Consider the following 26,018-nt stretch of genomic DNA (forward strand, 5'->3'; position numbering starts at 1 on the left):
TGAGGTTCCGTTTGGTTGCAAGGAGAATTAAAGAGACGGAAAGGAAAATATTTCAAATATAAAAAAAAAAAATTTATAATCATTAGCCCATGTGATTGTATAAATATTTAAATTTCTTCTCATACCTAGTAAAGATACATTTTACATGTAATACTTATTTTACATCTTAAACTAAAGGGAAATAAATGTAAAGTAAAGTGAAATTTAATAACTAAATATGGAATGATTTGGAGTTAGATATATTGTCACATGGTGTCACATGAGGTAATAATTAAAAAAGTTCATTTTTTAAGTATGAAAATTTCACTTCCCTTCCCTTTAATTTCCCTTACAACCAAACGAAGCCTGAATGAAAAAGAGTAAAAAAGATGGAACCTGTAACCTTTTAATTTGTTGTTGGTGTTCGTTCTTATAATGTTGATGGTTGTTGCTGCTTAACCAAATGTCACACAAAATTTGGGCAATTCGGTTAAAATTTGTTAGGCAATTCCATTAAAAGTTGAATCTCCACTTGCCACAAAATTTCAGTTCTATCTTATCTGCCATGTTACGGATATCTGTATCAATTTAGAGATACCCTACATTTGTTGGATTAGAAGCTTCTTCTAATTACTCTCTTTGACAAAAAAAGACTACCTCAATTGAGTTTAAACTTTAAATAACAAGAGAATCAATTATGAATTTTTTTTTCTATCTTTGTGCAAGAGAGATTATGAATACCATTTGAGGGGCTTTTATTATCATGTTGACTTTAAACAAACCTTTATTAAAGTTATATATTGTGAGGGGAGGTGCAGCAAGAGTGGTAGGGGAGTTAGAAGAGGGTGGGTGAGGGTGCGGTGGTAATGGTGGAGGGGGTGGGTTATTTCCAGCCATGAACTCAAAAGCATACATCTTATTAGAAGTGAAAAAATCTGACACTTTTCTCAACTTATTCTGTCTTCTTCTGAAGTCTGATTCCCACAGTCTAATTTAACATTTGTAGCTTTAATGGATGAAACTCTCTCTGTTTGGCTTTTTCTAGCATTAAAGTAAATGCTTTGATTTGATGAACTAACCAAATGATGATGAAAAATCCGATTTGGTTCACACAGGAAGGGGGAACCCAGTCTGAAATAAAACTAGTGCCTTCACTGTGCAACACCATAGCTCAATTTATATGTCCAAATTTATCACAAAAAAAAATTATATGTTGAAATCTGTAATTTGAATCATACAATCTGAAATTCTTTTCTTGTATTTTTGGCTCAACCAGAACTGATCCCCACTTAAATATTTGTTGCTTCTTCCCTTCTTCAATATGGTTCAACATTATTGCTGTGATTGATAAGATCCTTGACAATGAAATCCCATCAATCAAAGACAATACAACCCTTATCAAAGACATCCCTTCCCTGCTTCCCTGTTGATTCTTATCAAAGACATGCAGGTTCATTGGTTGCTGTTGATCCTTTTATTTAGCAGGTCCATTGGTTGCTGTTCTATGGATTATACAGATTACACTACTATTTAAAATCATCATTTTTTTTATATATTGGATTAAACTTTTACCTGGTTTATGGAAGTAGGTGAATCTTTAGCTCAAAAAGGAAGAGCACCTGGGTTTATTCCCAAGAGATGATGGTTCGAGTCCATCGAGACTCTCATGTTGACTAATTTAATGAATTTTTTTTCAAATTTTGTCTTTGGAGTTGCTGTTTTTCTTGGTGGTGTCCATCTATTTGATGAAACATAATTCCACCCAAAAGAGATCTGGGCTCGTTTAGGTAGGGGAAGAACAGGGGGAGGGGTTTTTAGGTCTCCAAGCATGGAGCACCCAAAATCCCCAATCATATGCAACTGCAAGACACAACAGCATATTGAAGCGATGGCTTCCACCAAGAGCTCTCAATTAATTGGGATGCTAAATCATAATATTCAAGAAATTTAGAGTTCCACCCTTATGCAACTGCAGCAAACTCAATTATTTCAGGTTCTTTGAGATTTTGGAGACACATTGACCCCATTTACGTACTTACCCACCATAGGTGCCTAAAAAGGGAGACATTTATGAGTCATAGACCCTTATCTAAGGTGGATACTCCCTATTACCCATTTACCCTCTTTTAACGTGAGTAGGTACAACCTTGAGGTGGAACACCTTGATCCCATTTAGGTACTTATCTATTGTATCAGCAATGCCCCTCATTGGCGCTCGTAGGATCTCTTGTAATAAGACAGGGTATTAAATTGGTAGGGATTGTTTAGTCCCGGATCGGTCTCCTCTCAGGTTCCCTGCTCAGTCAGGTGTGTAGGTTCCACTCATAGAAGGGGCAGAAATGATAGCCTCACCCCCTGCCCAAACACACTGCTCGGGTGGGGTGAGGTCGTCATTTACGCCCTCCAATGAGAGGAACCTGCACACCTGCCCGGGCAAGGAACCTTAGAGGAGAAAAATTCTTTAGTCCCCATGAAATAATTTATTGATCATCATGCCCTCATCTTCTGTTTTTCTGTCTCTTCCTCTCTCATTCTCTTTGTTGATCCAAAGATCTAATGTCAAAATGTAAGTAAAGCTAGGGTTGCAAAACCCTAAATTTGTGTGGGCTACGCTTATCATTTGTTGATAATATCCCCGTATTGCACAGATATCCGATGACCAATAGATTTGTGTTTATTTGCTTGTGGTCATACCTTTGGATTATTTTGTTGTATACAAACAGAAACATTTTTTTGTTATCATTCTTATACAATGTACTTGTAATTCATTGATTACAAAATTTCACGTAACTCCTCTGAGGTATGTGATTTTTTTCGCTCCCAGTGCACCACACTTGAGAATCCAACCATTAAACCAACACTTGAGAAGATAAAAAGACATCATTATCCTTGGTTTAATGGTTGGATTCTCAAATGTGGTGCACTGGATAGTGTACCACACTGGGGGCGATAAAAAACACTAAGGTATGACTTATGTACACTTTCACCTCGTGAGGTTTGGAAATTTTCATGTACCTCCCCTGCTTAACCAACCATGGCACAAATTTCATAATAGAAACAATCCAAAAAATATTTGGAGTTGCAAATCATTGAGATAATGGGAGATAAGGTTGGGAGACCCTTGAAGGTGATTGTTAAAAGAGGAAACACCGACTTAGTGGCTCTGACTGTCGTGCCGAAGGAGGCAAACTCATACATGTAAAACAGTGTACAAGAAGATGATACCCTATTCTCGAAGGAGGCAAACCCACACATGTAAAACACTTTACTGCACTAGTTTGTATCCATAGTTTCTCATTTTCTCAATAGCTGAGGATAGACTCTCTGTACTTCCGATCCTAGGACTGCATCTAATTCATGAATCTATTGTATTTGGAATTGCAGATCGTTGAGATAATGGGAGATAAGGTTGGGAGACCAGAGGAAACACCAACTTAGTAACTCTGACTGTCAGCGCCGGAGGAGGCAAACCGAGACATATAAAACAATTTACAGGAGGATAATACCTTATTCCCCACCCCACCCCAAAAACAGAGAATAAAAATATGTATAAGGCAAAGCATCTGCCTTGAGGTCTTTCTTTTATATTCCCGCAAGTTTGACAATCAAGTTTTTCCTTTTGAATTTTGCCTTTGCTGTTAAGAGCAGAATGATCTGATCCTATCAGTTGATTGATAAACACAAAGAATGACCACATGGCAAATGCTTTGCCTTCAATATGATTTTACTCTTTTTTTTGAGTGGTGTGTGGGGTGTGGGATGGAGAATAGGGTAACATCCTCCAGTAAAGTGTTTTACATGTGGCACCACTCCAAAGAAGTATCTCGGTCTCCCATCCCTGTTTGGTACCTCCAAGCTTGATCTATTTAGGGAGATCAATGAGAAGAGTAGAAACAAATTACAGGGCTGGAAGGAGAAGCTCATGTCTCAAGCTAGGAAGGAGATCATGTTGAAGTCCGTAGCCCTAACCATGAACAACTATGCTGCTAGCCACTTCAAGCTTCCGGTAGTTCACCATGACAAGCTTCGTTCAGCGAGTACTCAGTTCTTTTGGGGTAACACGGACGAGAAGAAAAAGATATGTTGGATCTCCTGGGATAGACTGTCTAAATCAAAAGAGAGTGGAGGTCTGGGCTTCAGAGATCCAGCCATCCAGAACAAAGCCCTTTTGGGGAAGTTAGCCTGGAAGTTATGGCAATCCCCTCGGTCTCACTGGGCTCAATATATGAAGAACATCTACTTCCCACATTCAGCCTTCCTACAAGCCAAGGTTGGTTCTAACCCCTCTTGGGCCTGGAGGAGCATCATCGAAGGTCGTAAGGTGCTCCTCTCCAGTCTGCTCTGGAGAATTGGTACGGGTGATAGCGTCAGGATTTGGCATGATAATTGGATCCCCACGAATCCCACTCTCCGCCTAATGCACTCATAGCAAGGAGATGACGACCATGTCTTTGTTTCGGAGCTCATAGATCAGGAGAACCGATTATGGAAAGAGGACCTGTTAAATGCCTTATTCCACCCAGAGGATGTAGCTGCCATTAAGAACATCAAGCTGAGTCTGTTTGCCAGGCCTGACTCTCAAATTTGGGGGGCTGCGAAGAACGGCATTTTCTTGGTCAAGTCTGCCTACCACCACATCTGCAATGTCGGTGAGGTAGAGAAGGCCTCCCTCCCCTCTACTTCTCATTGAGGTAACCGTCCCACCATACCGAGAACTGTCTAGAGGAAGTTATGGAGTTGTAGCACCACGCCTAAGATCCACAATTTTCTTTGGCGTGCCTGTTCAAATGGCCTTGCTACGGGGGGAAAGCCTTGCAAGAAGAATGGTCCCAACTGATCCCAATTGCACCAGATGTGGCAAGCCTGAGACGGCGGATCACATTCTCTTAGACTGTCCTTTTGCAAGAGCATGTTGGTTTGGATCTCGCCTTTCCTTTATACCTCCATCGGATGACCCACAGATTGCTAAAGCCTTACAGCATTGGTCCTCCTCTCCCTCCCTGGACAAGAATTTGAGCAAGGAGATCAATGGTTTCAGTGCCTTCCTCTGTTGGGGTATCTGGAAAGCCTGAAACGAGCTGCTTTTTAGGGGCACTGTCTGGAGCCCTATGGAAGTTATTCCCCACGCTGAATCTGGCTTTGATGAGTTCTGCAAGGCCCAGGCCCAGGCCCAACTTCAGGCGCCCCATCATAACCCCCCCATCTGCAGACCACTTCGACAGGCCCGCAAAGCCTCCCTCCGCAAGGCCCATGGGCCCCTCCGCCCCCATGTTCTTTAAGTTAAACTCTGACGCTGCCATTGCTGGAGAAAGGATGGGTCTTGGCTACATTATTCATAACACTGAGGGTCAGCCCCTAGCCGCAGTCTCCGACCCTTCTCACTATACCTCAGTTCTACAAGGGGAAGCTTTAACGCTTCGGTCAGGTCTACAACACTGCCTTGAAGCTGGCCTGCAGTTCGTTATGGTGGAGTCTGATAATATGGAGTTAGTGGGCCTTCTCAATGGGCGCACCCCAAACCTCTCCATTAATTCTGACTTCATTGTGCAGGACATCCTAGAGATGGGCTCTTCCTTTTCCCACATCCCAAGAGAGATTAACAGCTTGGCTAACTCCTTGGCCCGGAGAGCCTTGGCCGTCGCGTGTAGGACTCAATGGCAACCCTCCAACCCCTGGCTTTCCTATCTCTGTAATTTGCATTCCTTGCGTTGGTCAAGCTTTAATATATAGTCTTTTATTTACCCAAAAAAAAAAAAAAAAAGTGTTTTACATGTGTGGTGAGAAGTCCGGTCTGAAAATTAGAGACCAAGTAATGCAATGACTTAGATAATTGTAAAAACTGACTGATCCATGGATCTATCAAACACATTGGTAAAGATCCAACAAACGATGGGTTACGTAGCTCCCTTGATACTAAATTTATAAACTGTCAACTCTATGAACTGTAAGTATAGACTTTGAGAATTTAACCATTCTACAATTCCACCCCACAGCTAGTAGCTAGTAAGGTGGCTGAATTCAAAATTCTGAAGACAAACTATAGACATCAAGATACGGAATGGCTGTTTGTTATTCTATGCCCCATCTTCCATCCTAGATATGTAATAAGAAAACAGAAACGCACGTCACTGTCCAACAAAGTTACAAAATCTCTTAGCCGGAACACTAAAAACCAGACTCTAGACAAATCCATAAATGTGTCATGTGTGCAATAATTATTTTATTTATTTATTTTGTCTCCTGTAGGCAATCACCATGATATGATTAGAATTTTTTTCTGCTCATGCCACCCCCCCCCCAAAAAACAATGTGCCTTCAATTCTAGCTTCTTTCTGATATTTTAGACCATAGATGTAAATAAAAACATGAGCTCATGCAAGCTTTCATCTCTTGATCCCCAATTTTTTTGTTTATCATACCATGACAATATGCTGTCTATGTGGAATCTATCTCTAAGGACATATCCAGTGCACAAGGCTCCTGCCACTGCAGGGTCTGGGGAGGGTCATATATATGCAGCCTTACCCTCGCTTCGCGGAGAGGCTGTTTCCCGACTCTAAGTTCTAAATAATTATACGTATGTCATACTGCTAAACAGGCCCAAGGATTATAACCACTGGGTACTCGAAGGATTTAAAGAACATGGCAGAACAGATCAAAAGTTGGGTAATTTATTATCAGAATATAGGAAGAGTACTGACCTGCAACAGTAGAGACCAGGCTGTTGAAATCTCCTCGTCTCAGTAACTGAGACAGCCAAAAGAGAAGAAAAAAACAGGGTATGGAAGGGGGAGAGAGAGAGTAAAAGGGAAGATATAAGAAGCAAGTAAGTTGAGCTACAATGGAGAAAGAGGAGAGAGAAAAGAGATCGAAAGAGGGAGAGGAGACAATTATTCATACCACACAATCTCAAAATAAAATAATATATTCCAACTAAGCTATCCATTGGGGGTTACATATCTTTCTATAAAAGCAGAAACAAGAATTCAACTAGACTATATAAACTCCTAATTCCTAAACCTGTTATTACAATCTCTTGGGCTTTGGTTTCCAAACTCTATTACCACGGCATCAGATGGACAAATTGCCCACCCAAATTATGATTTTGGGAGGAAAAAAAATAGAGGGGGAGGGGAGGATAACAAAGATCAATTTCCAATATACCATGTGGAATATGATAAAATTCCATAGTTGCCTTAAAATAATAAAATTAGCTTTCTTCCCAAATACACAAAACCTAATCAAAGATGCGTTTGGAACAGTAAAGCACAACCACAGCACCAACACCCTTACCCCAGTTCATTGGAAGAGTCAGCATCATACAGACTACAGTGAAGAACATGTATAAGACCGAATATAACAGAGTAAGAAAAAACATGTAATGGAATATTGGGATTAGTAATCAGAACCTACAAGGATCACAAATTTGCACATAAAAACATGCACACATGATGTTTCAATAGACTGCAGTCACTGCACTACACCATCCATTAACCTGTATGAAAGGATATTGAAGTGCTTTGTACAGAAACTGAAGCAAAAGATTCACAGAGAAGGCAATGCAGATAAATAACAGATGTGGGTTTATTTTATTGGAAACAAGCTTTGGGTTGGGTTATGTATGTGTTGGGCCTTTGATCCAATGTGTTTTCATTGTAATGGACCACTTTAATGGGCCTATAATATGGGTAGAGGCTAGGCATACGGGATTAGTTAAGTGTCTTTATTTCTTTATTTTAATTGTTATTAAGTGTTTCAGTTAGACTAGATTAGGATTGTAGAAGTCCAGTCCTGTTTTGGGTCAATTTCCTTCATTATTTTAGTTTCCTAGTCAATTTAGGTTACCTTATTAGTTAAGAATTGGGTTAGGCCATTCCTTTTTAGTGTTTGAATCTACTATTGAGTCTTCTATATAAGTTTGTAAGGGGGTCCATACCTCCTTGGGGGCCCCTGTTCTCGCTTCTATATAAGTACTGCATAAGTCCAGTCCTGTTTTGAGCAAGATCTGACCATCGGATCTTACCGGAATTTTCAGCATAGTTTCTAAAAGTGACACTCAACCAGATTTACAGTCTGATCTGTTGTGTTGATTTGAACTTATACAAGTTCTCTCAATTACACCCTGTTTTGGCACTGGCTTTAACTTCTAAATCAGACCACATCAAGCGGTATCAGAGCCATGGCCAGCAGTGAATTAATTCCCTCTGATATCACATAATGTAGTCCTGATTTAAATATTAAATCAATACCAAAACTGACTCAAAACAGCACTAGACTTATAGAATCCTAATCCAGCCTAACTGAAACACTTAAAAACAATTAAAAAAAGACATTTACTTAACTAATCTCGTATGCCTAACCTCTACTGATATTATAGGCCCATGAAAGTGGCCCATTGCAATGAAAACACATTGGATCAAAGGCCCAACACATACATAACCCAACCTAATGTAGTACTGATTAAAAGGTTAAACCAATACTAAAACATAATCGAAAACAGAGGCACAAATTTTAGATTAGGGAGAAAATATATATAACAAAATCAGCACCTCAGATCAGTCTATAAACCTGGTTGGGTCCCTCTTTTAAGGGGTGTAAACCTTGCTGAAAATATCAGTTTGATCCTATAGCTGGATCAGAAATTATGGGGGATTCCCAGTTGCGATAGGGGCAAATCTGTCAAATTAGAACTCAGATCAAAGAATAGAGTACATATTTATAAAACTCAAGAAAACATCAGTATTTAATGTTAATTACAGATCAAACAAACCAGAAAATAGGCTAACTCGAATTCAGGTTTCAAGGTCTTCAGGATGCAATCCTACTTGAGGTAGGACTGTATCAGAAACTTGACAGATTAAAAAATCAAGAACAGAATCTGGAAGGGAACACTGTTGACAGAACAATTCTGACATCAGAAGTGAGATCAGCAACATGAGGCACCCAAAATCTAACAATCCCAGTAAGGATAGGAATGAAGAATCGCAGGTCAAAATATGAAATCAATTGTAGGAAATAAGATGGCAGAACAGTACCTTGAAGTAGACAAGAGAAAGAGCAATAGCACCCCAGCTTCTTGTGGCAAGGTGTTGACTGGTTTCACACCAATCACCCCTTGATTCAGATAAGGGGAGACCGACCCTCCATGCAAGGAGCAACAAAGCAACAATTTCAATAGCAAAATCATGGGCTAAAGAGAACCCTTGGTCTTTCTTTATAAAGATAACAAAAGCAAAGTTTGAATCTGGCTAGGAAATCCCCAAGCCGATCCCTATTAGAACTCACCATTCCTTTTTAAGTCTAATTAGTCTAAATAGTCTTTAAAAAGAATGTGGACCCAACTTAAAACACTTAAAGAGAATGAAATAAACTATCTAACTTAAATGAACCAAATAAACCACGGAAACATATCTCCACTGTATACATGTGAGTTGTCTGTGGTGTATATATAGTCAGAGTGAATGACAATAGAGACTAATTGCAGGAGGGGTGTGTTTCTCTCATGTTATGGGAGGTGGCAGCCTGTTTCCCTCAGCGCTGGCTAGAGTGATAAAGAGTAACTATAAGTAAAAGTGAAGTTTGGGATGTTTCTGATGGTTGGTTTGGTCTGGGCAGAATTTAGGTTATGGGGATGATGTTCAGAGATGGAGGGGATGCTAAGGTTTGGTTTGGAGGATTAGAAGAAGGGTTTGGATTGAGAATGATGTACTTACTAGTTGTATGAATTGTTCTAATCCTTGCAGAGAAATTCCAGCAGCTGAGTGTGAACTTCAAGAGATCGGCTAGAACAGAATTGGAGCTTAAATGGAACTTGAATGGAGATCGATAGAATAGGGTTGGGGAAGGCTATCTCAGCCTGGGTATGTCAACCTTACAGCCTATCTCAGGACAGCAATGTTGCAGAAAAGCAAACTCTTTATTTCATAAAATCATGGGGGCTCAACTGGAGCTCTAACATATTTATAGTCTTATGGCTGAATGGAACTTGGTTTTGGACAGCCAAGTTACATCAAAAAGTGTATTGATGAAAAGTGTTACTTTTGAGAAAACAAAAAGTGTTTTGTTTAATCGTATGTGATGGTTTGTTTGTTATTTCTATGTTATGCTCTTACTATATTCTGTTTTACTGGGCTATTTAGCTCACCCCTATTTTTCTAATATTCACAGAGGATTGAGATGGAGGTATGCTCTTGGTGGGGAGTTCGAGAGTGACTTGAAGATTTATTTTTAATATTTGTTATTTATTTTCTTTTATTAGATGGGTGTAATAGTGAACAATTTGAGATGTAAACTCTAATAAATTGGATTTTTGAGATTTTAGTTTGGGCAAACCTTAGATTGCCACAAGTAGGAGTTATTTGAGATTTAATGCTATTGTTGAATATTTTATGTTTGAGGCTTGAAATTGATGATTTATTTCGAATGATTCCGTTTGATTTTAGCGATCGTTGAATCAGCACCCGCGATGGCTGAACCCCTACCTATATCCAGTTTGGGTCATGACAGAGGTTGCCTTGTGCAGGGAAAATCATAGGTACAAGGTTGATAAACTGGAGTATTCATCTAAATACAATCATTCTGTGAAGAAACAAACCACATTTTATTTACAACTTTAACTCGAGAAGTTTTTTCCCAACCTTATGTTGGTGGTTCTTCACATGTACAAGGCAGTGCACCTTGGGAAACTCTAACTGAACAAAAGTGGTAGATTACTAAACAGACTCAAAACCTACAACATAATTCTGTTTTGAGTACAGTCAGCAAAGGAATTATCAGAAAACTCCATAGAAATGGAAACACAGAAAAGCAGAAGCTCCTCCACAATTAAGGTAGTAACAGGAAACGACAATCTCAGATGAACCACCAATACAAAAATGCAAATGTTCATAAAGGGCTAAGGGAAAAAAGAAAGCAACAAAGACATCAGTCCAGTAAAAGATATCCATCCAAAACAACATTATCCTCGGTAACCTAATGAAATGTAGATGCAAGAGATTTCTTTGTAGTTGAATAAACAAATGCGAATTCAAAAACAGGTTTTTTGAAGATCTGCCATTTTTTACACAACCTTGGCCAAATGCTCACCTCTTATTTCCATGATCTTAATAACTGAAGGTTAATAAATTAACTTTCCTACAGGGGCAAAGCCTCTTCAACTTCCTTCCACAAGCCAGCTGTTTTAGGAAATCTCTCCTTCATTTGACCAACAAGTTCCCGTGCCTCTACAACCTTTGAAATGCTTGCAAGCCCATTCACAAGTGTCTTCATGGTCGTGAAGTTTGGGACCCAATCCTTCTGCATACTTTCCTTACACACCTTTAATGCAGCATCGAAGTCCTTGCCTTGGCAAAGAAAGTGAATCAGAGTAAAGTAGCAATCACTATCAGGGACACACCCCTTCCTTGGCATATCATTAAATAGCCTCTTTGCTTCCTCCAAATCCCCCTCCTTACAGAAGCCATGAATGAGATTGCAATAAGTAACAGAATTAGGCTTCATGTCCCTTGAAAGCATACCTTCAAACAACGCCTTAGCCTCTGCGGATTTTTTAAGTTTGCAGAGACTCTGGATCCTAACATTATACGTACTAACTCTAGGAAGAAAATCGTGCTTTTTCATCAATTCCAAGACTTTTCCAACGTCTTCAAACTTCTCCTCTTTATAAAACCCCGCAAGCAACGTATCAAAAGAAGTAGTATTAGGCTTACAATCTTTCCGATCCATCTCAGCTAAAATCGAGTAAACCGAACTAGAAGAACCCGATTCACATAAAGCTTTAATAACAGTATTATACGTATCCAAATTTGGAGTAATTCCATAAGTTTTGGGGAATTCCATGAAAATTCGACTTACCTCGTCGTATTTTTTCCCGACAATGCAAGCGAACAGGAGAGCATTTAGAGACTTGGCTGAGCGAGAGATACCCAGTTCGTCCATTTGCTTGAAAGTGCGGATGGCGTGATCGAGCAGCCCAGCTTGACCATAAAGAACGATGGCATGAGACATATAACGTTCATTTCGAAGGTCAGGGCGGGTTTTCAGTTCATCCAGGTAGGAGCGGATAGATTCGAAGGATTTGGATTCGGTGAGTTTGGAAACGGCAATAGAGAATGCAACGCGGTCCAGGTGGAGTTCAGGGGTAAGAGAAGCAGAGCGGCATATGTCGAGGATACGTTCAGGGTTTTTCTCAGATTGCAGGAGCTTGAGAGCATCTCGAGTTTTTTGTCTGCTGGAGAGAGGAGCGGATTCCGAGCTAAGGATGGATGAGAAACGACGGTGGAGAAGAAAGTTGAGGCGCAAACGACAGGCGGAAGCCATGAATTTCAGATTAAATGGCTGTGATGATGGAGCTTACAAACAGGAGCTACAGTTCTGAACAAGGTCAATGATAAACCATTAGTACAATCTCTGTAGAAATGCATAAAGGAACAAAGAGAAAATGGCTATTTCAGAGTGCGATTCCAGTTTTATACCTCCTGCCTCCTGAGTTGCAGTAACGGAGATTGATCCTGAAACAATTCTAGGGCTTCGACCAGAGAGAGAAGATCATAGGCGGCCGTCAGTACAGCATTGTTAGGGCCTGGGGTTTAAGCAGTTGAAAACTAAAAGCATTTTTAAAGTGGGGGAATAAAAAATTTAACTTGTGGGGATTGAGCCCGACGTGAATCGAACACGCAACCTTCTGATCTGGAGTCAGACGCGCTACCATTGCGCCACGGATCCGAAGATGCTGGTATGATAGTAAAATAATCTAACAACAAAAATTATTCAATTACATTATTTACATTCATATGTTTTCAATGGCTCTACTGATGAATCAACTTGGCATTTATTCCTATCATGTGATTGGACTAAGCATATCTGGACTTCTAGTCCTCTTGGACTGAAAACTAAGCATCTATCTGGCCCATCTTTCATCTGTCTTTGTGCATCTTTACTTGGACCCATTGATATTGATAAACAATCTCTAATCTGGTTTTTCTCTATGTTTAGTATAACATGTTATTTTGTTTGGATTGTAAGAAGCAATGTTATTATACGTGGTTCTAAGGTTGACCCTATGCTGGTCATTAGAAATGTATTAAAATAGTTCATGAACCTAAATATCACACCTCCTACAATGAACCCATCCTTGATGGATTCACCATATTGTGGATCTTTTACATCATTTCTAATTTTTCCAACAAACCCTAAAATGAAACTGCCTAGTTTAATGGTCGCAAGAATATTTGAACCAGCTCTTAAATTGAAATAGTGGGCATTTAACATTTTGATAGATTGACAAAGTTTTCTAACAGATGCAGGTAGCCTCCCAACATAGGAGTCAAGGAAGCGAAGCTTTTTGGAATTCTACAAGAATGGAAAAAAGCCAGAAAAGAAAAGATTTCTATCAAACACATCTGGTTATGCAACAAAGAACTTTATCACCTTTTTATTTATACCAACACTCACCCTATACCTTGGAATTTTATACATAACTTTTTTGTTTTAGTTGAAGAAACTGATAACTTTAACAATATTACTTTTCACTACTGTACAAACGTTGAATGGTCTAACGTCTCCCAAATATATCTGTTTGCTTTGTTAATATAGTTTTCTATTCCCATTTAAAAAAAATATATATATCAATTAAGAGGAAAAAGATTGCTAACCCTTGTACAAATTTTTTGATGGTAAAGGTTTAACTAAACATGAAGTGTATGCAATGTCCTACTTACATTATATTATTTTATTCATTTTTACGATGAATGAGGAAATAATAATAATAAATCTCATGTGAGTAGGCGTTTGCTACATCTCATGTCCGAAGAGACATTCCCCTTCTAACCATGTAGGGGGAGGTTTCGTGTAACTGGGGTTTTTCCTATGTCCTGAATCATAAATTCCGACAAGTTCAAGGGTTTCCTCGTTAGCGAAAAAAGAATGCGGTTCACATTGACAATCTCTCTCCTATTATGACCATGTGGGACCCATGTGAATCCCATGTGGATGATACCATTTTTCAACCCTTCATTGGTGTATCCTTTTTTACATTGCCCTAAATAATATTTGTTTTCCAATTCTCTTATTTTATAAGTTTCTATGCAAAAGGATCACATGTGACACACCTGTATTGGATTGGGAGCAAAGTTCTCGGTATCCATGCCCATATCGCTCACCAATGATATTGATATGGATTAGCTAGTATCAAGTCGTACCTAGCACAATTCATGGAATTCATCATCAAGATGGATCGCCCTTACGTGGTCAATGAACTCGAGTGTCAAAGTTAGCTAAAAAACGGTCGGACCCACCTAAACTGATCGATTCATCGTAGATTGGACCAAATCCTTATTGGTTTGGTTTCGTATTAGAGTTTTATGAAACCAGTAGAAAACAAAACCAAACTAAATCGTGAAATAAAAAAGTAGACTAAATCCGCTAAAAAATCGGGACTAGACCGATAGTAACTCGACAAAAACCAATGGATGACAAGAAGGGGGAATCAAGGGAGGGGGGGGAACAAAACAATTGATGGGGGATAATTAGGGATCCATTAATCAAACCATAATTAATGCATGAGCCTTCATACTTGAAAGGAAGGTTCTAAAAGTCGGGTTTCGACTAGGTTTCGATCAGCCAGAAAACGAGTTTGTCTCGGTTTCGACCATATCTTGGTCAAAACTTGGGACTTTTTCTAGGCTAACTCGAACCTTGGTTTCGAGGCCCATAAGTTGTTTTTTTGCCTTGATTCTTGTTGTACTGTCTATTTTTTACATTTTAAACTCAATCCATGCATTAGTTTCACATAGAGAACACTAAAAATATTACTTGTGGTTTTGATCAAAGTTTGATACTGTATATTGTTCTTAGACATGATATCAAATAACGTTTGATCGAAACATAACTCCTTCAATATAAATGAAATTTAAGCAATCTTGGATTTGTTAGAAACCTTTGTTTGATAGCTTTCCAATAAGTCCAAGATTGCTTAAATCTGATTTATATTGAAGGAGTTATGTACCGGTCAAATTTAATTTGGTGTGCGCAAATACTATCAAAATCGCTATGATGAAAATATTTTTTTGGAAATAAAAACAAATGAATATTCTACCGCACTTTTGGTTTTTAACAATGTTTTACCATATTAAGATTTATGGAATTTTTAGATTTGAGAAAAACCCCAGCATTAGAAAGTTGAAAATTGCACCTACCGTAAAAAAACCCAGTTTTTGTTCTTAAACTGGGGTTGACTTTTTATCCTTTTGGAATTTATTTTTTAACTATTTTTATTGGATTCAAATAGGGGGTATTTATTTATTTATAAATAATATCTTAAGTAAATGAAATAAAAATACAAAAACATTTACTTTAACTAAGTGTCTGTCCTGATTTCTGACAGTTTCTGGCATAAATATCTATCTGTCCTAGTTTCGAGTCAAGTTTCCCCTATTTTCGATGGGCATATGTGTCAAAACCACCGAAATATGATTGAAACTAGTCGAAACCATCGAAACACGGTCGAATCCAGGGATTTTATAAAATCCCCCTTCAACTCGTCTTGAAAACCTGGGAAACCAAGTTAACTCGATGATTTCAACAGGTTTCGATCGAGTTTTTGTTCCATGCTTGAAAGAATAAGCCTTTACGAATAAGGGATTTCCAACCACAAGAAGCTTAGAGGAGCGAAGTAACAGGGTCAATACTTGTATTTCATCATCTAACCCTGAAGAGAGAATTCAGGATGTAGAAGTTCCCAAGCTTTTTTTAGAAAGCAAGGCCAAGTTCATGACCTCCAGATCTTTAGGAAGTACAAATTGATTGCCAATTGATCGTTGGAACCGATTTTCTTTCCTCACATGACCAAAAGAAACTTTTACTAAATTGATAAAGATGGGATAAAACAAGGGAAGTGAGAGAGAATCAATACATATAGTATTGGGTAAGAGATGATAGAGTAGATCGACTGAATAAGAGTATGGGGACCTGCAATGCCAAGGTCTTGGCAATGGGTTTTATTGATCCTTCTCCATAGAAAAGGAATCCCCAAATATGTATGTATTAATGCTAGATGAGGGGAAGATACAGAGGGAGTCAAAAAGTACTTCTCTTAGTAGAGTTGTAGATTTCAAGAAAAGCGCGACAACAGATCATACTGAGCAAGATCATGTTGTAATAAGGAAGCACTTCACTTAGGGCAGCCAATCTCACTTCACGCAGCACAACACCTTGCTATTTGCATTAATCCTTTTAATTTACTGGACTTTAGGGCTGAATTGAACCTTCGATTTGAAAAATGTTGAGATTAAGACGAGAGAAGTGACAAATTGTAAGGGGAATTGTTACAAATCAATGAGTAGGAGGTACGTGATTTAAATTCTCCACATTCGAGAGAACGGGGTTTGCAGCTAGGATTGAAGTCATTTAGAAGAAAGGGCACTTTGGTCTTTATCTAACATTTTGTATTCCAAGGGTACCACGAGATATGTCTGTAATTTTAGAAACACAAGGGAATAGTGTAATTTAGGCATTCGTCAAGGGAGATTTGTGTAATTTTTCCAGAAAATAATATGATCCAGGTTTCGAAGAGTAGTTTACCCTTGATGATAACTACACGCGCTCGTAAGGGAACGCTCGCACTGAGTTTTCACTTTTCACATATTTTTTTTGGGCTCATGTTCTTTGTGCCGCTGAGTGGGAGCAGGGTGGTCAATGTGCCCACCCCCATGTGTCTAGGCGCAACAACTTGCGCCCCCGGCATAGAGAACATTCTTCCATTTGTTTTTATATTTTTTGGGCAAATTTCACGGACACCCCTTATAACTATTCGAAATGATAAGGACACCCTAAATTTTATCAAAATGGCACAGACTACCCTTATTTTATATTTTTATTTCAACTTAGTCCACTCCGGGAGGTCTGTGCAATTAAGTGGCTGTTAACTCTTTTATAATGGCAAAATTACCCTTACCATAGGGTGAACTTCCTATTATACCCTTACCATAAGGTTAAATTCCCAATATCCCAAATACAAATCAGATTTTCTTCATTGTTTTCGCTTGGCTAACGGTGGAAGAAGCAAGAACAGAGAATTCCTCCACCTGCAATAGATGCCATTATTGACCAATTTTCATGCTCAGTCTAGAAATTGGGAGAAGCAGAGGAGGTGGTGGTTGTGATGTAGCAGAAGCAGGTACAGCAGAAGAAGGATTGTTTGACCAAGCAGCCGCCACGACTTGGGCCACGCCGATGTTGCTGCAATTCCTCCGAGCTTTGTTGCTGAGCTGACAGACGAAATTGGGAGGGAACTTGAGGATAAGAGAAGATAAACTCGAGCCAAAGAAGGGATAGGAAGGCGATGATCCTCCGTGGAAAGGAAGCGAACGGGCTTTGCTAGAAGATAACGAGGGTATCTTAGGGCGAAGGTTGCCGGTGAAATGGGGATCTAGGCGGCAATCAAAAGAACAAGGAAGAACCCTAGCGCAGCTGGAAACTGCCATGATGATATGAATCAATCAAAATTTGAATAGGAGAGAATTTTTTTTTTTTTTTTTTTGGGAGCATGAATGATATCACATTCCTCGAAGATGTGCGAAAATCCTAAAATGAACAATAAGAGTTCTAGAAACCAATATATGAAAAAGAAGTGCTCCAATTTTTTTTTTAAATAGCTAAAAGATAAAATCATTATCCAGGCTAGCAATTACATGGAAGAATTCTTATTTTGACTTGGAACAACACACAGCAAAAGCTTATAAAACACCAGAAGAAAATTTAGATGCAGTCCACCAGAACACCTTGTGAAAGTTGACACACCCTATATGGCCTCTAGAGATGCAATAGGGTGTTGGTTTGGGCATGTTTCAGTTCTGCCTCAGCCAGTGTGTTACTGAGAAGAAGAAGAATTGAGAAGGAAAGGGAAGGTGGGGGAGTGGAGGTTCGCTTTCTTCTTCCTTATCTAAAAGAAGCACTTAAAGTTTAATTTGTTCTTTCTTTGCTTCTCTCTTCATATATTGGCACTGTTGGATGGAATGCTATTTATAAATCTCAGTCTAGAAAAAGTAGTCTCTTTGTTAGGAATTTTTTTTGAAGAAATAAACCGTAATTTTGTCTGCAGACACAGAGGGTTGTGAGGGGTTAGGTAGAGACTTTGACAGAGAAAATTGAATTTATTTTTGTTGGGTTTTTGTAATATTTTTTTTTTCTGGTTTAATTTCCATGGTTGTTGTCGGAGAATGCAATTGGTTCGGATGATTCTTACTGTTGGTGATGTTGCTCCAAACTCTGATTCCAAATATGAGTTTCAAAACGATGTGCGCAAGCTCGTTGATTTGCTATGGCGGTTGAGAAGAGGGAAAGAAATGAAATGAGAGTTTTTTGTGACCGGAATTTATTCTGTCCGGTTGCAGAGAGCGTCGCCTGCGGTGCTATTGCTCACTGTGTCGTACTTTCCTGTTTATGGGCTTCTGGGTGAAATCAGTGGCGGTCGGAGAGACAGTGGTGGTCGGTGATGAGGAAGTTCGATTTGGGAAGATGATGGAATCTTAGTAATTTTTATTTAAATTACTAAGAGGGTAAAATCGACATTTTAATTTTGGGGGTAACCTTGCTTAACGTTAGGGGGAAGGTTGCCATTTTGACAAAATTTAGGATGTACTTGTCATTTCAAATAGTTATAGGAGGTGTCCGTGAAATTTGTCCCTTTTTTTTTTTTTTGTACCAGAGTGGTATTTCAGTCATTCACCGGAATCGTCGTGGACGAGCGCGTGCGGCTGGCATTCCTTCTTCGAAAGAAAGACGTACAAAAAGACAACACGCAACAGGAGCCACGCCTCTCACTCACGACTCACCTCAACTAGCCTAAGCAGTTGAGCTAAGCCTTTAGAGATATAGCGGTAGAAGCTTGAGTTTTTCGCTTTCGGGGACTTCGAGTTTGGAAATGGAGATGCAAAAGAGTATGGTCATGGGTCTTTTTCTTCTTTTAATCATGCTATCTGGTGTGAGAGCTTGGACGGGAGAAATCCATGGCAGAGTGGTCTGTGACGTATGTGGGGATTCTTCTATCGGACCTGAAGACCATGCTTTGGAGGGTAGGTTCAGTTTCAGACTTTTTATGTGGGTCTTCATCCCATCCCCCCCCTCCCCTCAAAATTTTTTTTGTTTTTATCATAATTGACTTTCTCTTGCTATGGGCGAGATTATGCTTTGGAAGGTAGCTGACTAGAATTGTGTCTTCTGCTAGAAATTGAATCCTTTGTTGAATATATTTGTGGTTGTTTCTGATTTTTGCCTTGAAAGGGCTATTGGGTTTGTTAGGGGTTTTGAACTGATCTTAAGTATCATTAGTCTGGCTGGGTTTGAATTGGGAAAGCAGGTTGGGAAACATGAGCGTGATTTTGTTGGATTTTATTGAATTGATATTTGGATTTTCTTCCATGGGTTATAGATTGGGCAAATCCATCTTCTAATTTTGCTTTCGGGATGTTCTCATTTTATGATTTATGCGGGTTGCAGTTTATACATAGAGTAATTCATTTCAACTTCATGTGGCTTGTGGGTTTCGAATGTTATAGGTTGTTGGTGATTGGTGGCTTGGTTGCGTTTCATTTGACAACTACTCTTGCTGTATGTGTCACATAAAATTCATTTTGAGTGTTTAACATCTACATATATTTTAAATTTTATTAGAACTATCAAACTCTTTATCATATACGGTGTTCTGATTTCCCAAAACACTGAAACGAGGGAGTGGGACAGAAATTGTGATGTGGACAGTTTGATTATAATCCGAACTACCTGGGGTTTATGCAACATTAGAGAATGAAGTAGTTCCTTCCTTCTCTGTTTTTCTATTTCTTTGAAAGTTTTATGCACTTAAGATGGAGTAATTGTAGTTATCAAAAAGGAGTTTTGTGGTGCAACTTGAAGGTATTCAAACCACAGAGGGGAAGACGGAACAAGGTGTTTGGGGCTGAACTAATGAGACAGCAAGGGTTGTTGATTTAATGGAAGTCATAGCCTTGGAGTGGAGTGGTGAAGAAGAATTTGTGTTTCTGGTTCTCAGTGGATAGAATAAGTCTTCATTCAGTTGGATGAGATCAGCATGGTGGTGATTGTTGAATTGCCAAATGACGTGATTGGCCTGCCCTTTCTCCCTGTCCAGCTGAATCTTTTCTCCAGGTTTTAAACATTAGTCTGTAAATTATTCCACAAATTCACAAACACAGCAGATATCTACGAACTCCATACTTTTATGGTTGAGCAATGGAGTGTTTTTAAGATTCGGCAATAGTACGGGATTTAAATTTAAAGGAGATCCACATCCACTACATTTTAGGATTTTGTTCTGGCTTTGAGAGAGACTGGAATAAAGTTAAAATGACAATGGAAAGGAATTTTCTTGTGAAATAAAACACAAAGGAGATGACATAAGAAGATTAAGGACAGATGGATGTATGGTGCGAAATGTTGGGCAGTTAAGAAGCATCATATAGATAAAGTCAATGTAGCTGAGATAAGGATGTTGAGATGGATGAGTGGCAAAACTAGGAAGGATAAAGTAAGGAATGATCATATTAGAGCTGATTTGGGAGTAGCTCTGATACATGATAAATTACGAGAAAGTCGTTTGAGGTGGTGTGGCCATGTTCAACAGAGGCTTTTGGATGCTCCACTATGGAGGAGTGATTTGATTCAGATTGAAGGAACTAAAAGAGTTAGGGGCAGACCTAAAATGACCTTAGGAGAAGTGGTGAAGAAAGAAATGCATAGCTTAGACCTTGTATCAAGTATGACCTCGAATAGAGCTGATTGGAGGGCAAGGATCCATGTAGCCGACCCCATTTAGTTGGGATAAGGCTGAGTTGTTGTTTTTGTGAGACAAGAAGGGGTAGGGAGAAAGAGGTAGAATATTTGAGGAGAAAGTAGAACAAATAGGATGTAATGAAAGATAGAGAAGTAGGATATTCTAGCTTTTAGTCCACAATCTCAAAATTTCAATAGTATTTTGGTAAATTTTCATTTTCAAGCCAGTCTGAAATCTACTTGGAAACCAGAAAATAAGAATGTGGCTATAGGACTTATGGCCAATGTGACGGTGTTATCTGTATCCATTTGGTTGCAAGGTAATTGCTATGGGCATTAAATTGGCATGAAGATAACTTCTATAAGCTTTCCATGGGACTCGGTATATGTAGATTATCAGATATATTCTATGGTATTTTCAAGTATGGTTGCTAAATCTGTTGGTAAATCCTGGTGACGGTTGATTACTGCTGATGGGATCAGATAGCTAAACTGATTAGAAAATCATAATTCAAAAAGGCAGCTCGAGGGACAAAAAGTTGATTGAGTGTGGGCTTCACTCCCCTCCCCCCTCTTCCCCAATCTTTTTTTGGAGATTCATACGTGTTGTGTGGCTGGGCTACTTTGCTAGTTTAAGTCTTAGTTCAGAGGTTTTCATACTTCCAAATGTACTGTGCCAAAGGGAAGTTTTGTAGGAAATTTCAGTGAGCCACAGGGGTAGTTTCGTAGGAAATTTCAATGTAAAAAGGGTATATTACTCCCAAGGCCTCCTTATGTTTACAAATTACACAAAGGGTCCCAAGGTCCCCTCGTATTTCTAAATTACACTCGAGGGTTCTCTTTGTTAACTTGGTGTGAGTGCAAGTCATAAGAATCATTGACCATTAAAAATTTATTGTATGAAAACTTTTCTCTTCCATAGAATATTGGATAAACCTCTGCTCATCCTCACCCACACTAATTTCCTTTGGAGAGAGAGAGAGAGAGATGCTGTATCATATGTTAGTTTTTGCACTCATTTATGCTCTCTGGTAGAAGTTCCTTTTATTCCTGATCTCCAATCCAAAGTGGTATTTGACTCCGAGTCTTTTGGACTTGGGAGGTCCACAAAGAAGATTTTTTTTTCCTGTTAATGCTGCATGAAGGAGATTGGTTTGTCACCCAAAAGTCTGCTTGGGCATTGTCATGCATTTATTCTTTTGCACACTTTTAAGTTTTAATGGATCCACATCTATCAACATAACTGCTATAAAGCAGTGATTAGAAGTGAAGTATATTTAAATTTTCCTATGGGGTAATGGTGCTTTTGGGTAGCAAATTAGCAATAGGTTGTTCTTCGGCCATCGAGAGAATATATTAACTTACTGTTGTCTTCAGCAGTATTGGAGTCTATCCTAAACCAAGGAAATGTGATACTGGGTCTTTTCTGTACGATTAAACTGTCTATCAAGGTACTAAAACTTGGGTCTCGGTGCCAACTCGACTCTTGGAAAAACCGAGACGAGTCGAGATCTCGCCGAGTTGGTGCATTTTTTTTTTTTCAACTCGAAGCCTCAACTTTGGGTCAACCCAAGATCTGGACCCGAGATCTCGCCGAGATATGTCGAGTTTTGTCCAATTAGGTAAGGTATTTAAATGGTAGGTGGGTTAAAATAATGGGTTGAAACCGAGATCCAACCGAGATCCGAGATCTCGCCGAGATATTGCACTTTTGAGACTCGCAGGCAATCTCGTCTCGAGATTTCAAATATCCGAGAAACGCCGAGATCTCGCGAGTTCTCGAACTTTGCTGTCTATAACCTAGAGCTGTTGCCAAGCCCCTCCTTGCTTCATGGATGCAGCACTACCATCTGAACCTTCTAAAAAGCTCTTCTTGGATCCAGAGGAAGAGTCTTCTGATGGACCGACCACCTAAGCCTCTAATCATCAGGATTGCAAGTTTGGGAAGCGAAACAGGTAAAATCTCCCAACCTATCTCCCCCAAATTTGCTTTTTTCCGCCCATTAAGAAATGAATTCAATCATCCCCATGCAATTCTCCTCTCATCTTCCCAATTTCATCTGCATCCGTTTAGGCTATGCTGTTAGCTTACATATTTCCAAGGGCATTGATGCAACTACCTAAAGAAAAGCCAACTCCTGACACACCATCACTGGTCTCGTATTGTGGTTCCCATTTTATTACATTCCCCGTCTGGGAAGATTCGTTTTTTTCAATTACTCAACCGAGGTTCTAATTTGTGTGCTGTGTTCCAGTTCCTGATCCATTACCCCTCACATCTCATTCTCATTTCCTTCACCTTGAATATCCTTGCTTAAGGCTCTGTCCTTCCTCCTCCAATGGAGATCGGTAGCTGTCATGTGTACAGAGGCTTGTACTGGCTTAAACAAGGAATAGCTTGCTTTGTTGCAGACAGGGCCAAGAATCCCGATTGTCACGCACAACATGGAAGAAGAATGCTCTTTCAGATCCAAGAATTTCTCTCTTTCAAATGGAAATGAAGATGGGCAAGTACAACTGCATGTTTAAACTTTAGAGGTCACGGGAGCAGTTCCTGTGTTTTGGATTCCCGTAATTAAACTTGCAGATCCTGTGTGTAATTTTCAAAGCGTAAGGGATGTTGGGTCTCATTTACCCTTTTAAAAAACAAAAGACATTTCCCAAGTGATTGGAAGGTTATGCTGGATATTGGTAAAAGTTTTCACTTACATAATTCTCCCACTATTCTCCCACTGCCATTGCTTGGTACAACCTTTACCGTTAGTAGTCATCCATTTTCAAACAAAGAAAACCTCAAAGAACACTTTACCAACCATCTTATCGAACTTGCCTTCTTAATATTCAACACTATAGCTATCAAGATTAAACCAGAGACAAACTCCATATTTTTCCTCACTTCACTAGCTCCCATAGCCTCAGTTGACCCCGTTGGCTTTTCAAATCGTGCAATTCTTAAAATCTTTAATCAACCAATGATGAACACAGCAACTGTATTTTGTAAAGCTAATTCATCCCCTAAATCCTATTTGCATTATTCCTTGATCTTGCATGAGCCTTGGCCCTACGGTTAAGTTGCACTATTGCAACCTGTTGGTTGTGGGTTCGAAACTTGGAACAGCCTCTTCTGCAAAGCAGGGGGTAAGGCTGCGTACATTTGCCCCTCCCAGACCCTGCAGTAGCGGGAGCCTCGTGCACTGGGACGCTCTTTCATTTCTTGATCCTGCATGAGCTCTATAACTGGGCTTAAAGTCATACTACTACTAGCCTACAAATCACTAATTTGTGCTTGTTCAGTTAAAGAGAAAGGTGCAGAAAATGGGGTGTCTGGGGGATACCATTGAGTGCTGTGCCTCATTTCATTGTCAAAAAGAAATAACACGAACTCTAAGGAGTCTCTCATGACTATTGTCTCAGTTAAGCTGATCTGTGTTGTGTTTTGCTTATCAGCATTCTTTAAGGTAATGTGCTTATATATTGGACTTATCTATTCTGTTTGAGGCTGGGGTTGGCCAAAAAACTCATTCTGACACATTAAACAACCAGTCATCCAATAAAGCATTTTCCCAATTATCATGGCATTGAATTTCTGATAATAGATATACTATTTTTAATTAGTTTCATGACTGGGGGATAAAAAAGCATGAGAATTTTTGCTTGTTCATGGCCCTCTTGACCAATGGTGTACATAGTCATTATTTGGACAATTTTGTCACACTTATTAATTGGTTACAGAAAAGCTTTTAATGAAGGCAAGAGCTCAGGTAATTGGCCTTTTATTTGATTATGACAACTTAAGTAAATGTCTTCCGAAATGTGCAAGGAAATATGTTGGAGAGGGACAGGCTAGCTTCTTCTATGTTTTAAGTGAAACTCCCCCCTTTCTTTCACCTCAAAAAGAGGTCCTTGCTTGAGTGCTTGCATAATTGATGTTGAATGTATTTTTCAGTGAAGTATTTTATTCAGGGCCAAAGTGGCTTCAAGTACTTTTATAAAATTAGGTATTATTAGAAGTACTTCTAGCATTTGGGTACCACTGACTGTGGTATCTGCACAAATGGTATGCGGTTGCAAAACATACTGTTCTTGGGGAATTTTCTGGTAACCCGCTGCTATGAAGCATTTGACCTGTCATACACACTTGACTCGTAGTTTGTATGTTTCAACCATGGAATAAGACAAAAAAGTACTGAAAAATGAAATTCTAAATGTCTCTATATTGTAAACTGACCATTTATAAAGGGATATTTTTCATTGAAAGCCAAAAAAAGCTTTAGTTCAGTAACTGGTTTCTTAGATTTGCTTGCTCAATGCAGGTGCAGAGGTAGCTGTTCTTTGCATTACGAAATCTGGGGAGGTGCTCAATTATCAAGCATTCACGAATTCAAGGGGGATTTACTCAGTGGCTGAGACTATGCCAGAAAGTGATCGCTGGGATGCATGCTTGGCAAGGCCAATGAGTAGTATCCATGAGCATTGTACCCAACTGGCAGATGCCAATTCTGGGGTCAAGTTCAGTTACAGTCATCCATCAGGTTATTCTCATGCCGTCAAGCCATTTCTCTATCGGCCTGCCAATGTTCCGATGTACTGCATCTGAATGTTATACTTAATATATATATATAAATGTATAATACAGTATAAATTTGTGCTAGTAAGAAAATGGATAAACATGAAATGATATGTATTTCGAATTCCTTGGATGTGTGCAACTTCTATTGCTGTGTTCATATTACTTGGTTATGTTCAGTAAAATTCCCATGTTCTGCCTCTTGCGTACCACATGGATCTGAACCCTCATATTGATGAACCCTATCTAAGATGACACCTTTCTCTTTTTTGATGGTGGCTGTAATGCTGTTCAAATCAATGGAACTCCTCATATAGTTAGATAACTTAGTTGAGCTGTTCTTGGTGCAATATATTCACTTGGATTTTGCCAATTGTCATGTTAAAGCAACTGTGCAAAAAAAGAAAGAAAAAAAGACTGATATGCTTAAACCAAGCAATGCTGGCCAAAGTGGCTTGGTGTTTACTAACCTGCCCTGATTCTTTGTTTGCAAAAAATTGTCAAGAGCTAGTATTTTAGAGAGGATGATTTCATGAACAGCAAAGTATTACCCACTGCTATGTGGGATGGAGGGAATATAAATCAGCAAAATAGATGTTTGAAAATTCAAGGTTAAGGGAGAGTGCAGAGTAGTGGGCGAAGTATCGTAGGCATGCATGGAATATTTATGGGATGCATGCCAGCACAA

The 26,018-nt window shown here is 39.1% G+C and overlaps 2 protein-coding genes and 1 non-coding gene across 4 annotated transcripts; 1 reads left to right on the plus strand and 2 right to left on the minus strand.

Moving 5' to 3' along the window:
* Positions 1 to 10,775: 10,775 nt before the first annotated feature.
* Positions 10,776 to 12,334, minus strand: LOC122639779 (pentatricopeptide repeat-containing protein At1g61870, mitochondrial-like). Its single transcript, XM_043832738.1, has one exon. It carries the CDS (start codon positions 12,295 to 12,297, stop codon positions 11,113 to 11,115), a length of 1,185 nt encoding a protein of 394 aa, XP_043688673.1. The 5' UTR covers positions 12,298 to 12,334; the 3' UTR covers positions 10,776 to 11,112.
* Positions 12,335 to 12,630: 296 nt separating this feature from the next.
* Positions 12,631 to 12,702, minus strand: TRNAW-CCA. The gene has a single exon. It is a non-coding gene; the product is annotated as a tRNA-Trp (tRNA).
* A 6,141-nt stretch (positions 12,703 to 18,843) lies between these two features.
* LOC122638934 lies at positions 18,844 to 25,451 on the plus strand. 2 transcript variants are annotated; one of them, XM_043831784.1, is made up of 2 exons: positions 18,844 to 19,049; positions 25,077 to 25,451. In XM_043831784.1, the coding sequence occupies exons 1-2, from the start codon at positions 18,899 to 18,901 to the stop codon at positions 25,358 to 25,360; spliced, it is 435 nt and encodes a 144-aa protein (XP_043687719.1). In that variant the 5' UTR covers positions 18,844 to 18,898; the 3' UTR covers positions 25,361 to 25,451. The 2 variants fall into 2 exon arrangements, with proteins under 2 accessions (XP_043687719.1, XP_043687720.1); XM_043831785.1 differs by having other exon boundaries at positions 18,910 to 19,049; positions 25,058 to 25,451.
* Positions 25,452 to 26,018: the final 567 nt, after the last annotated feature.

The sequence above is a fragment of the Telopea speciosissima genome, chromosome 9 (assembly GCF_018873765.1).
Source record: "Telopea speciosissima isolate NSW1024214 ecotype Mountain lineage chromosome 9, Tspe_v1, whole genome shotgun sequence".
In the NCBI taxonomy this organism is placed as follows: Eukaryota; Viridiplantae; Streptophyta; class Magnoliopsida; order Proteales; family Proteaceae; genus Telopea; species Telopea speciosissima.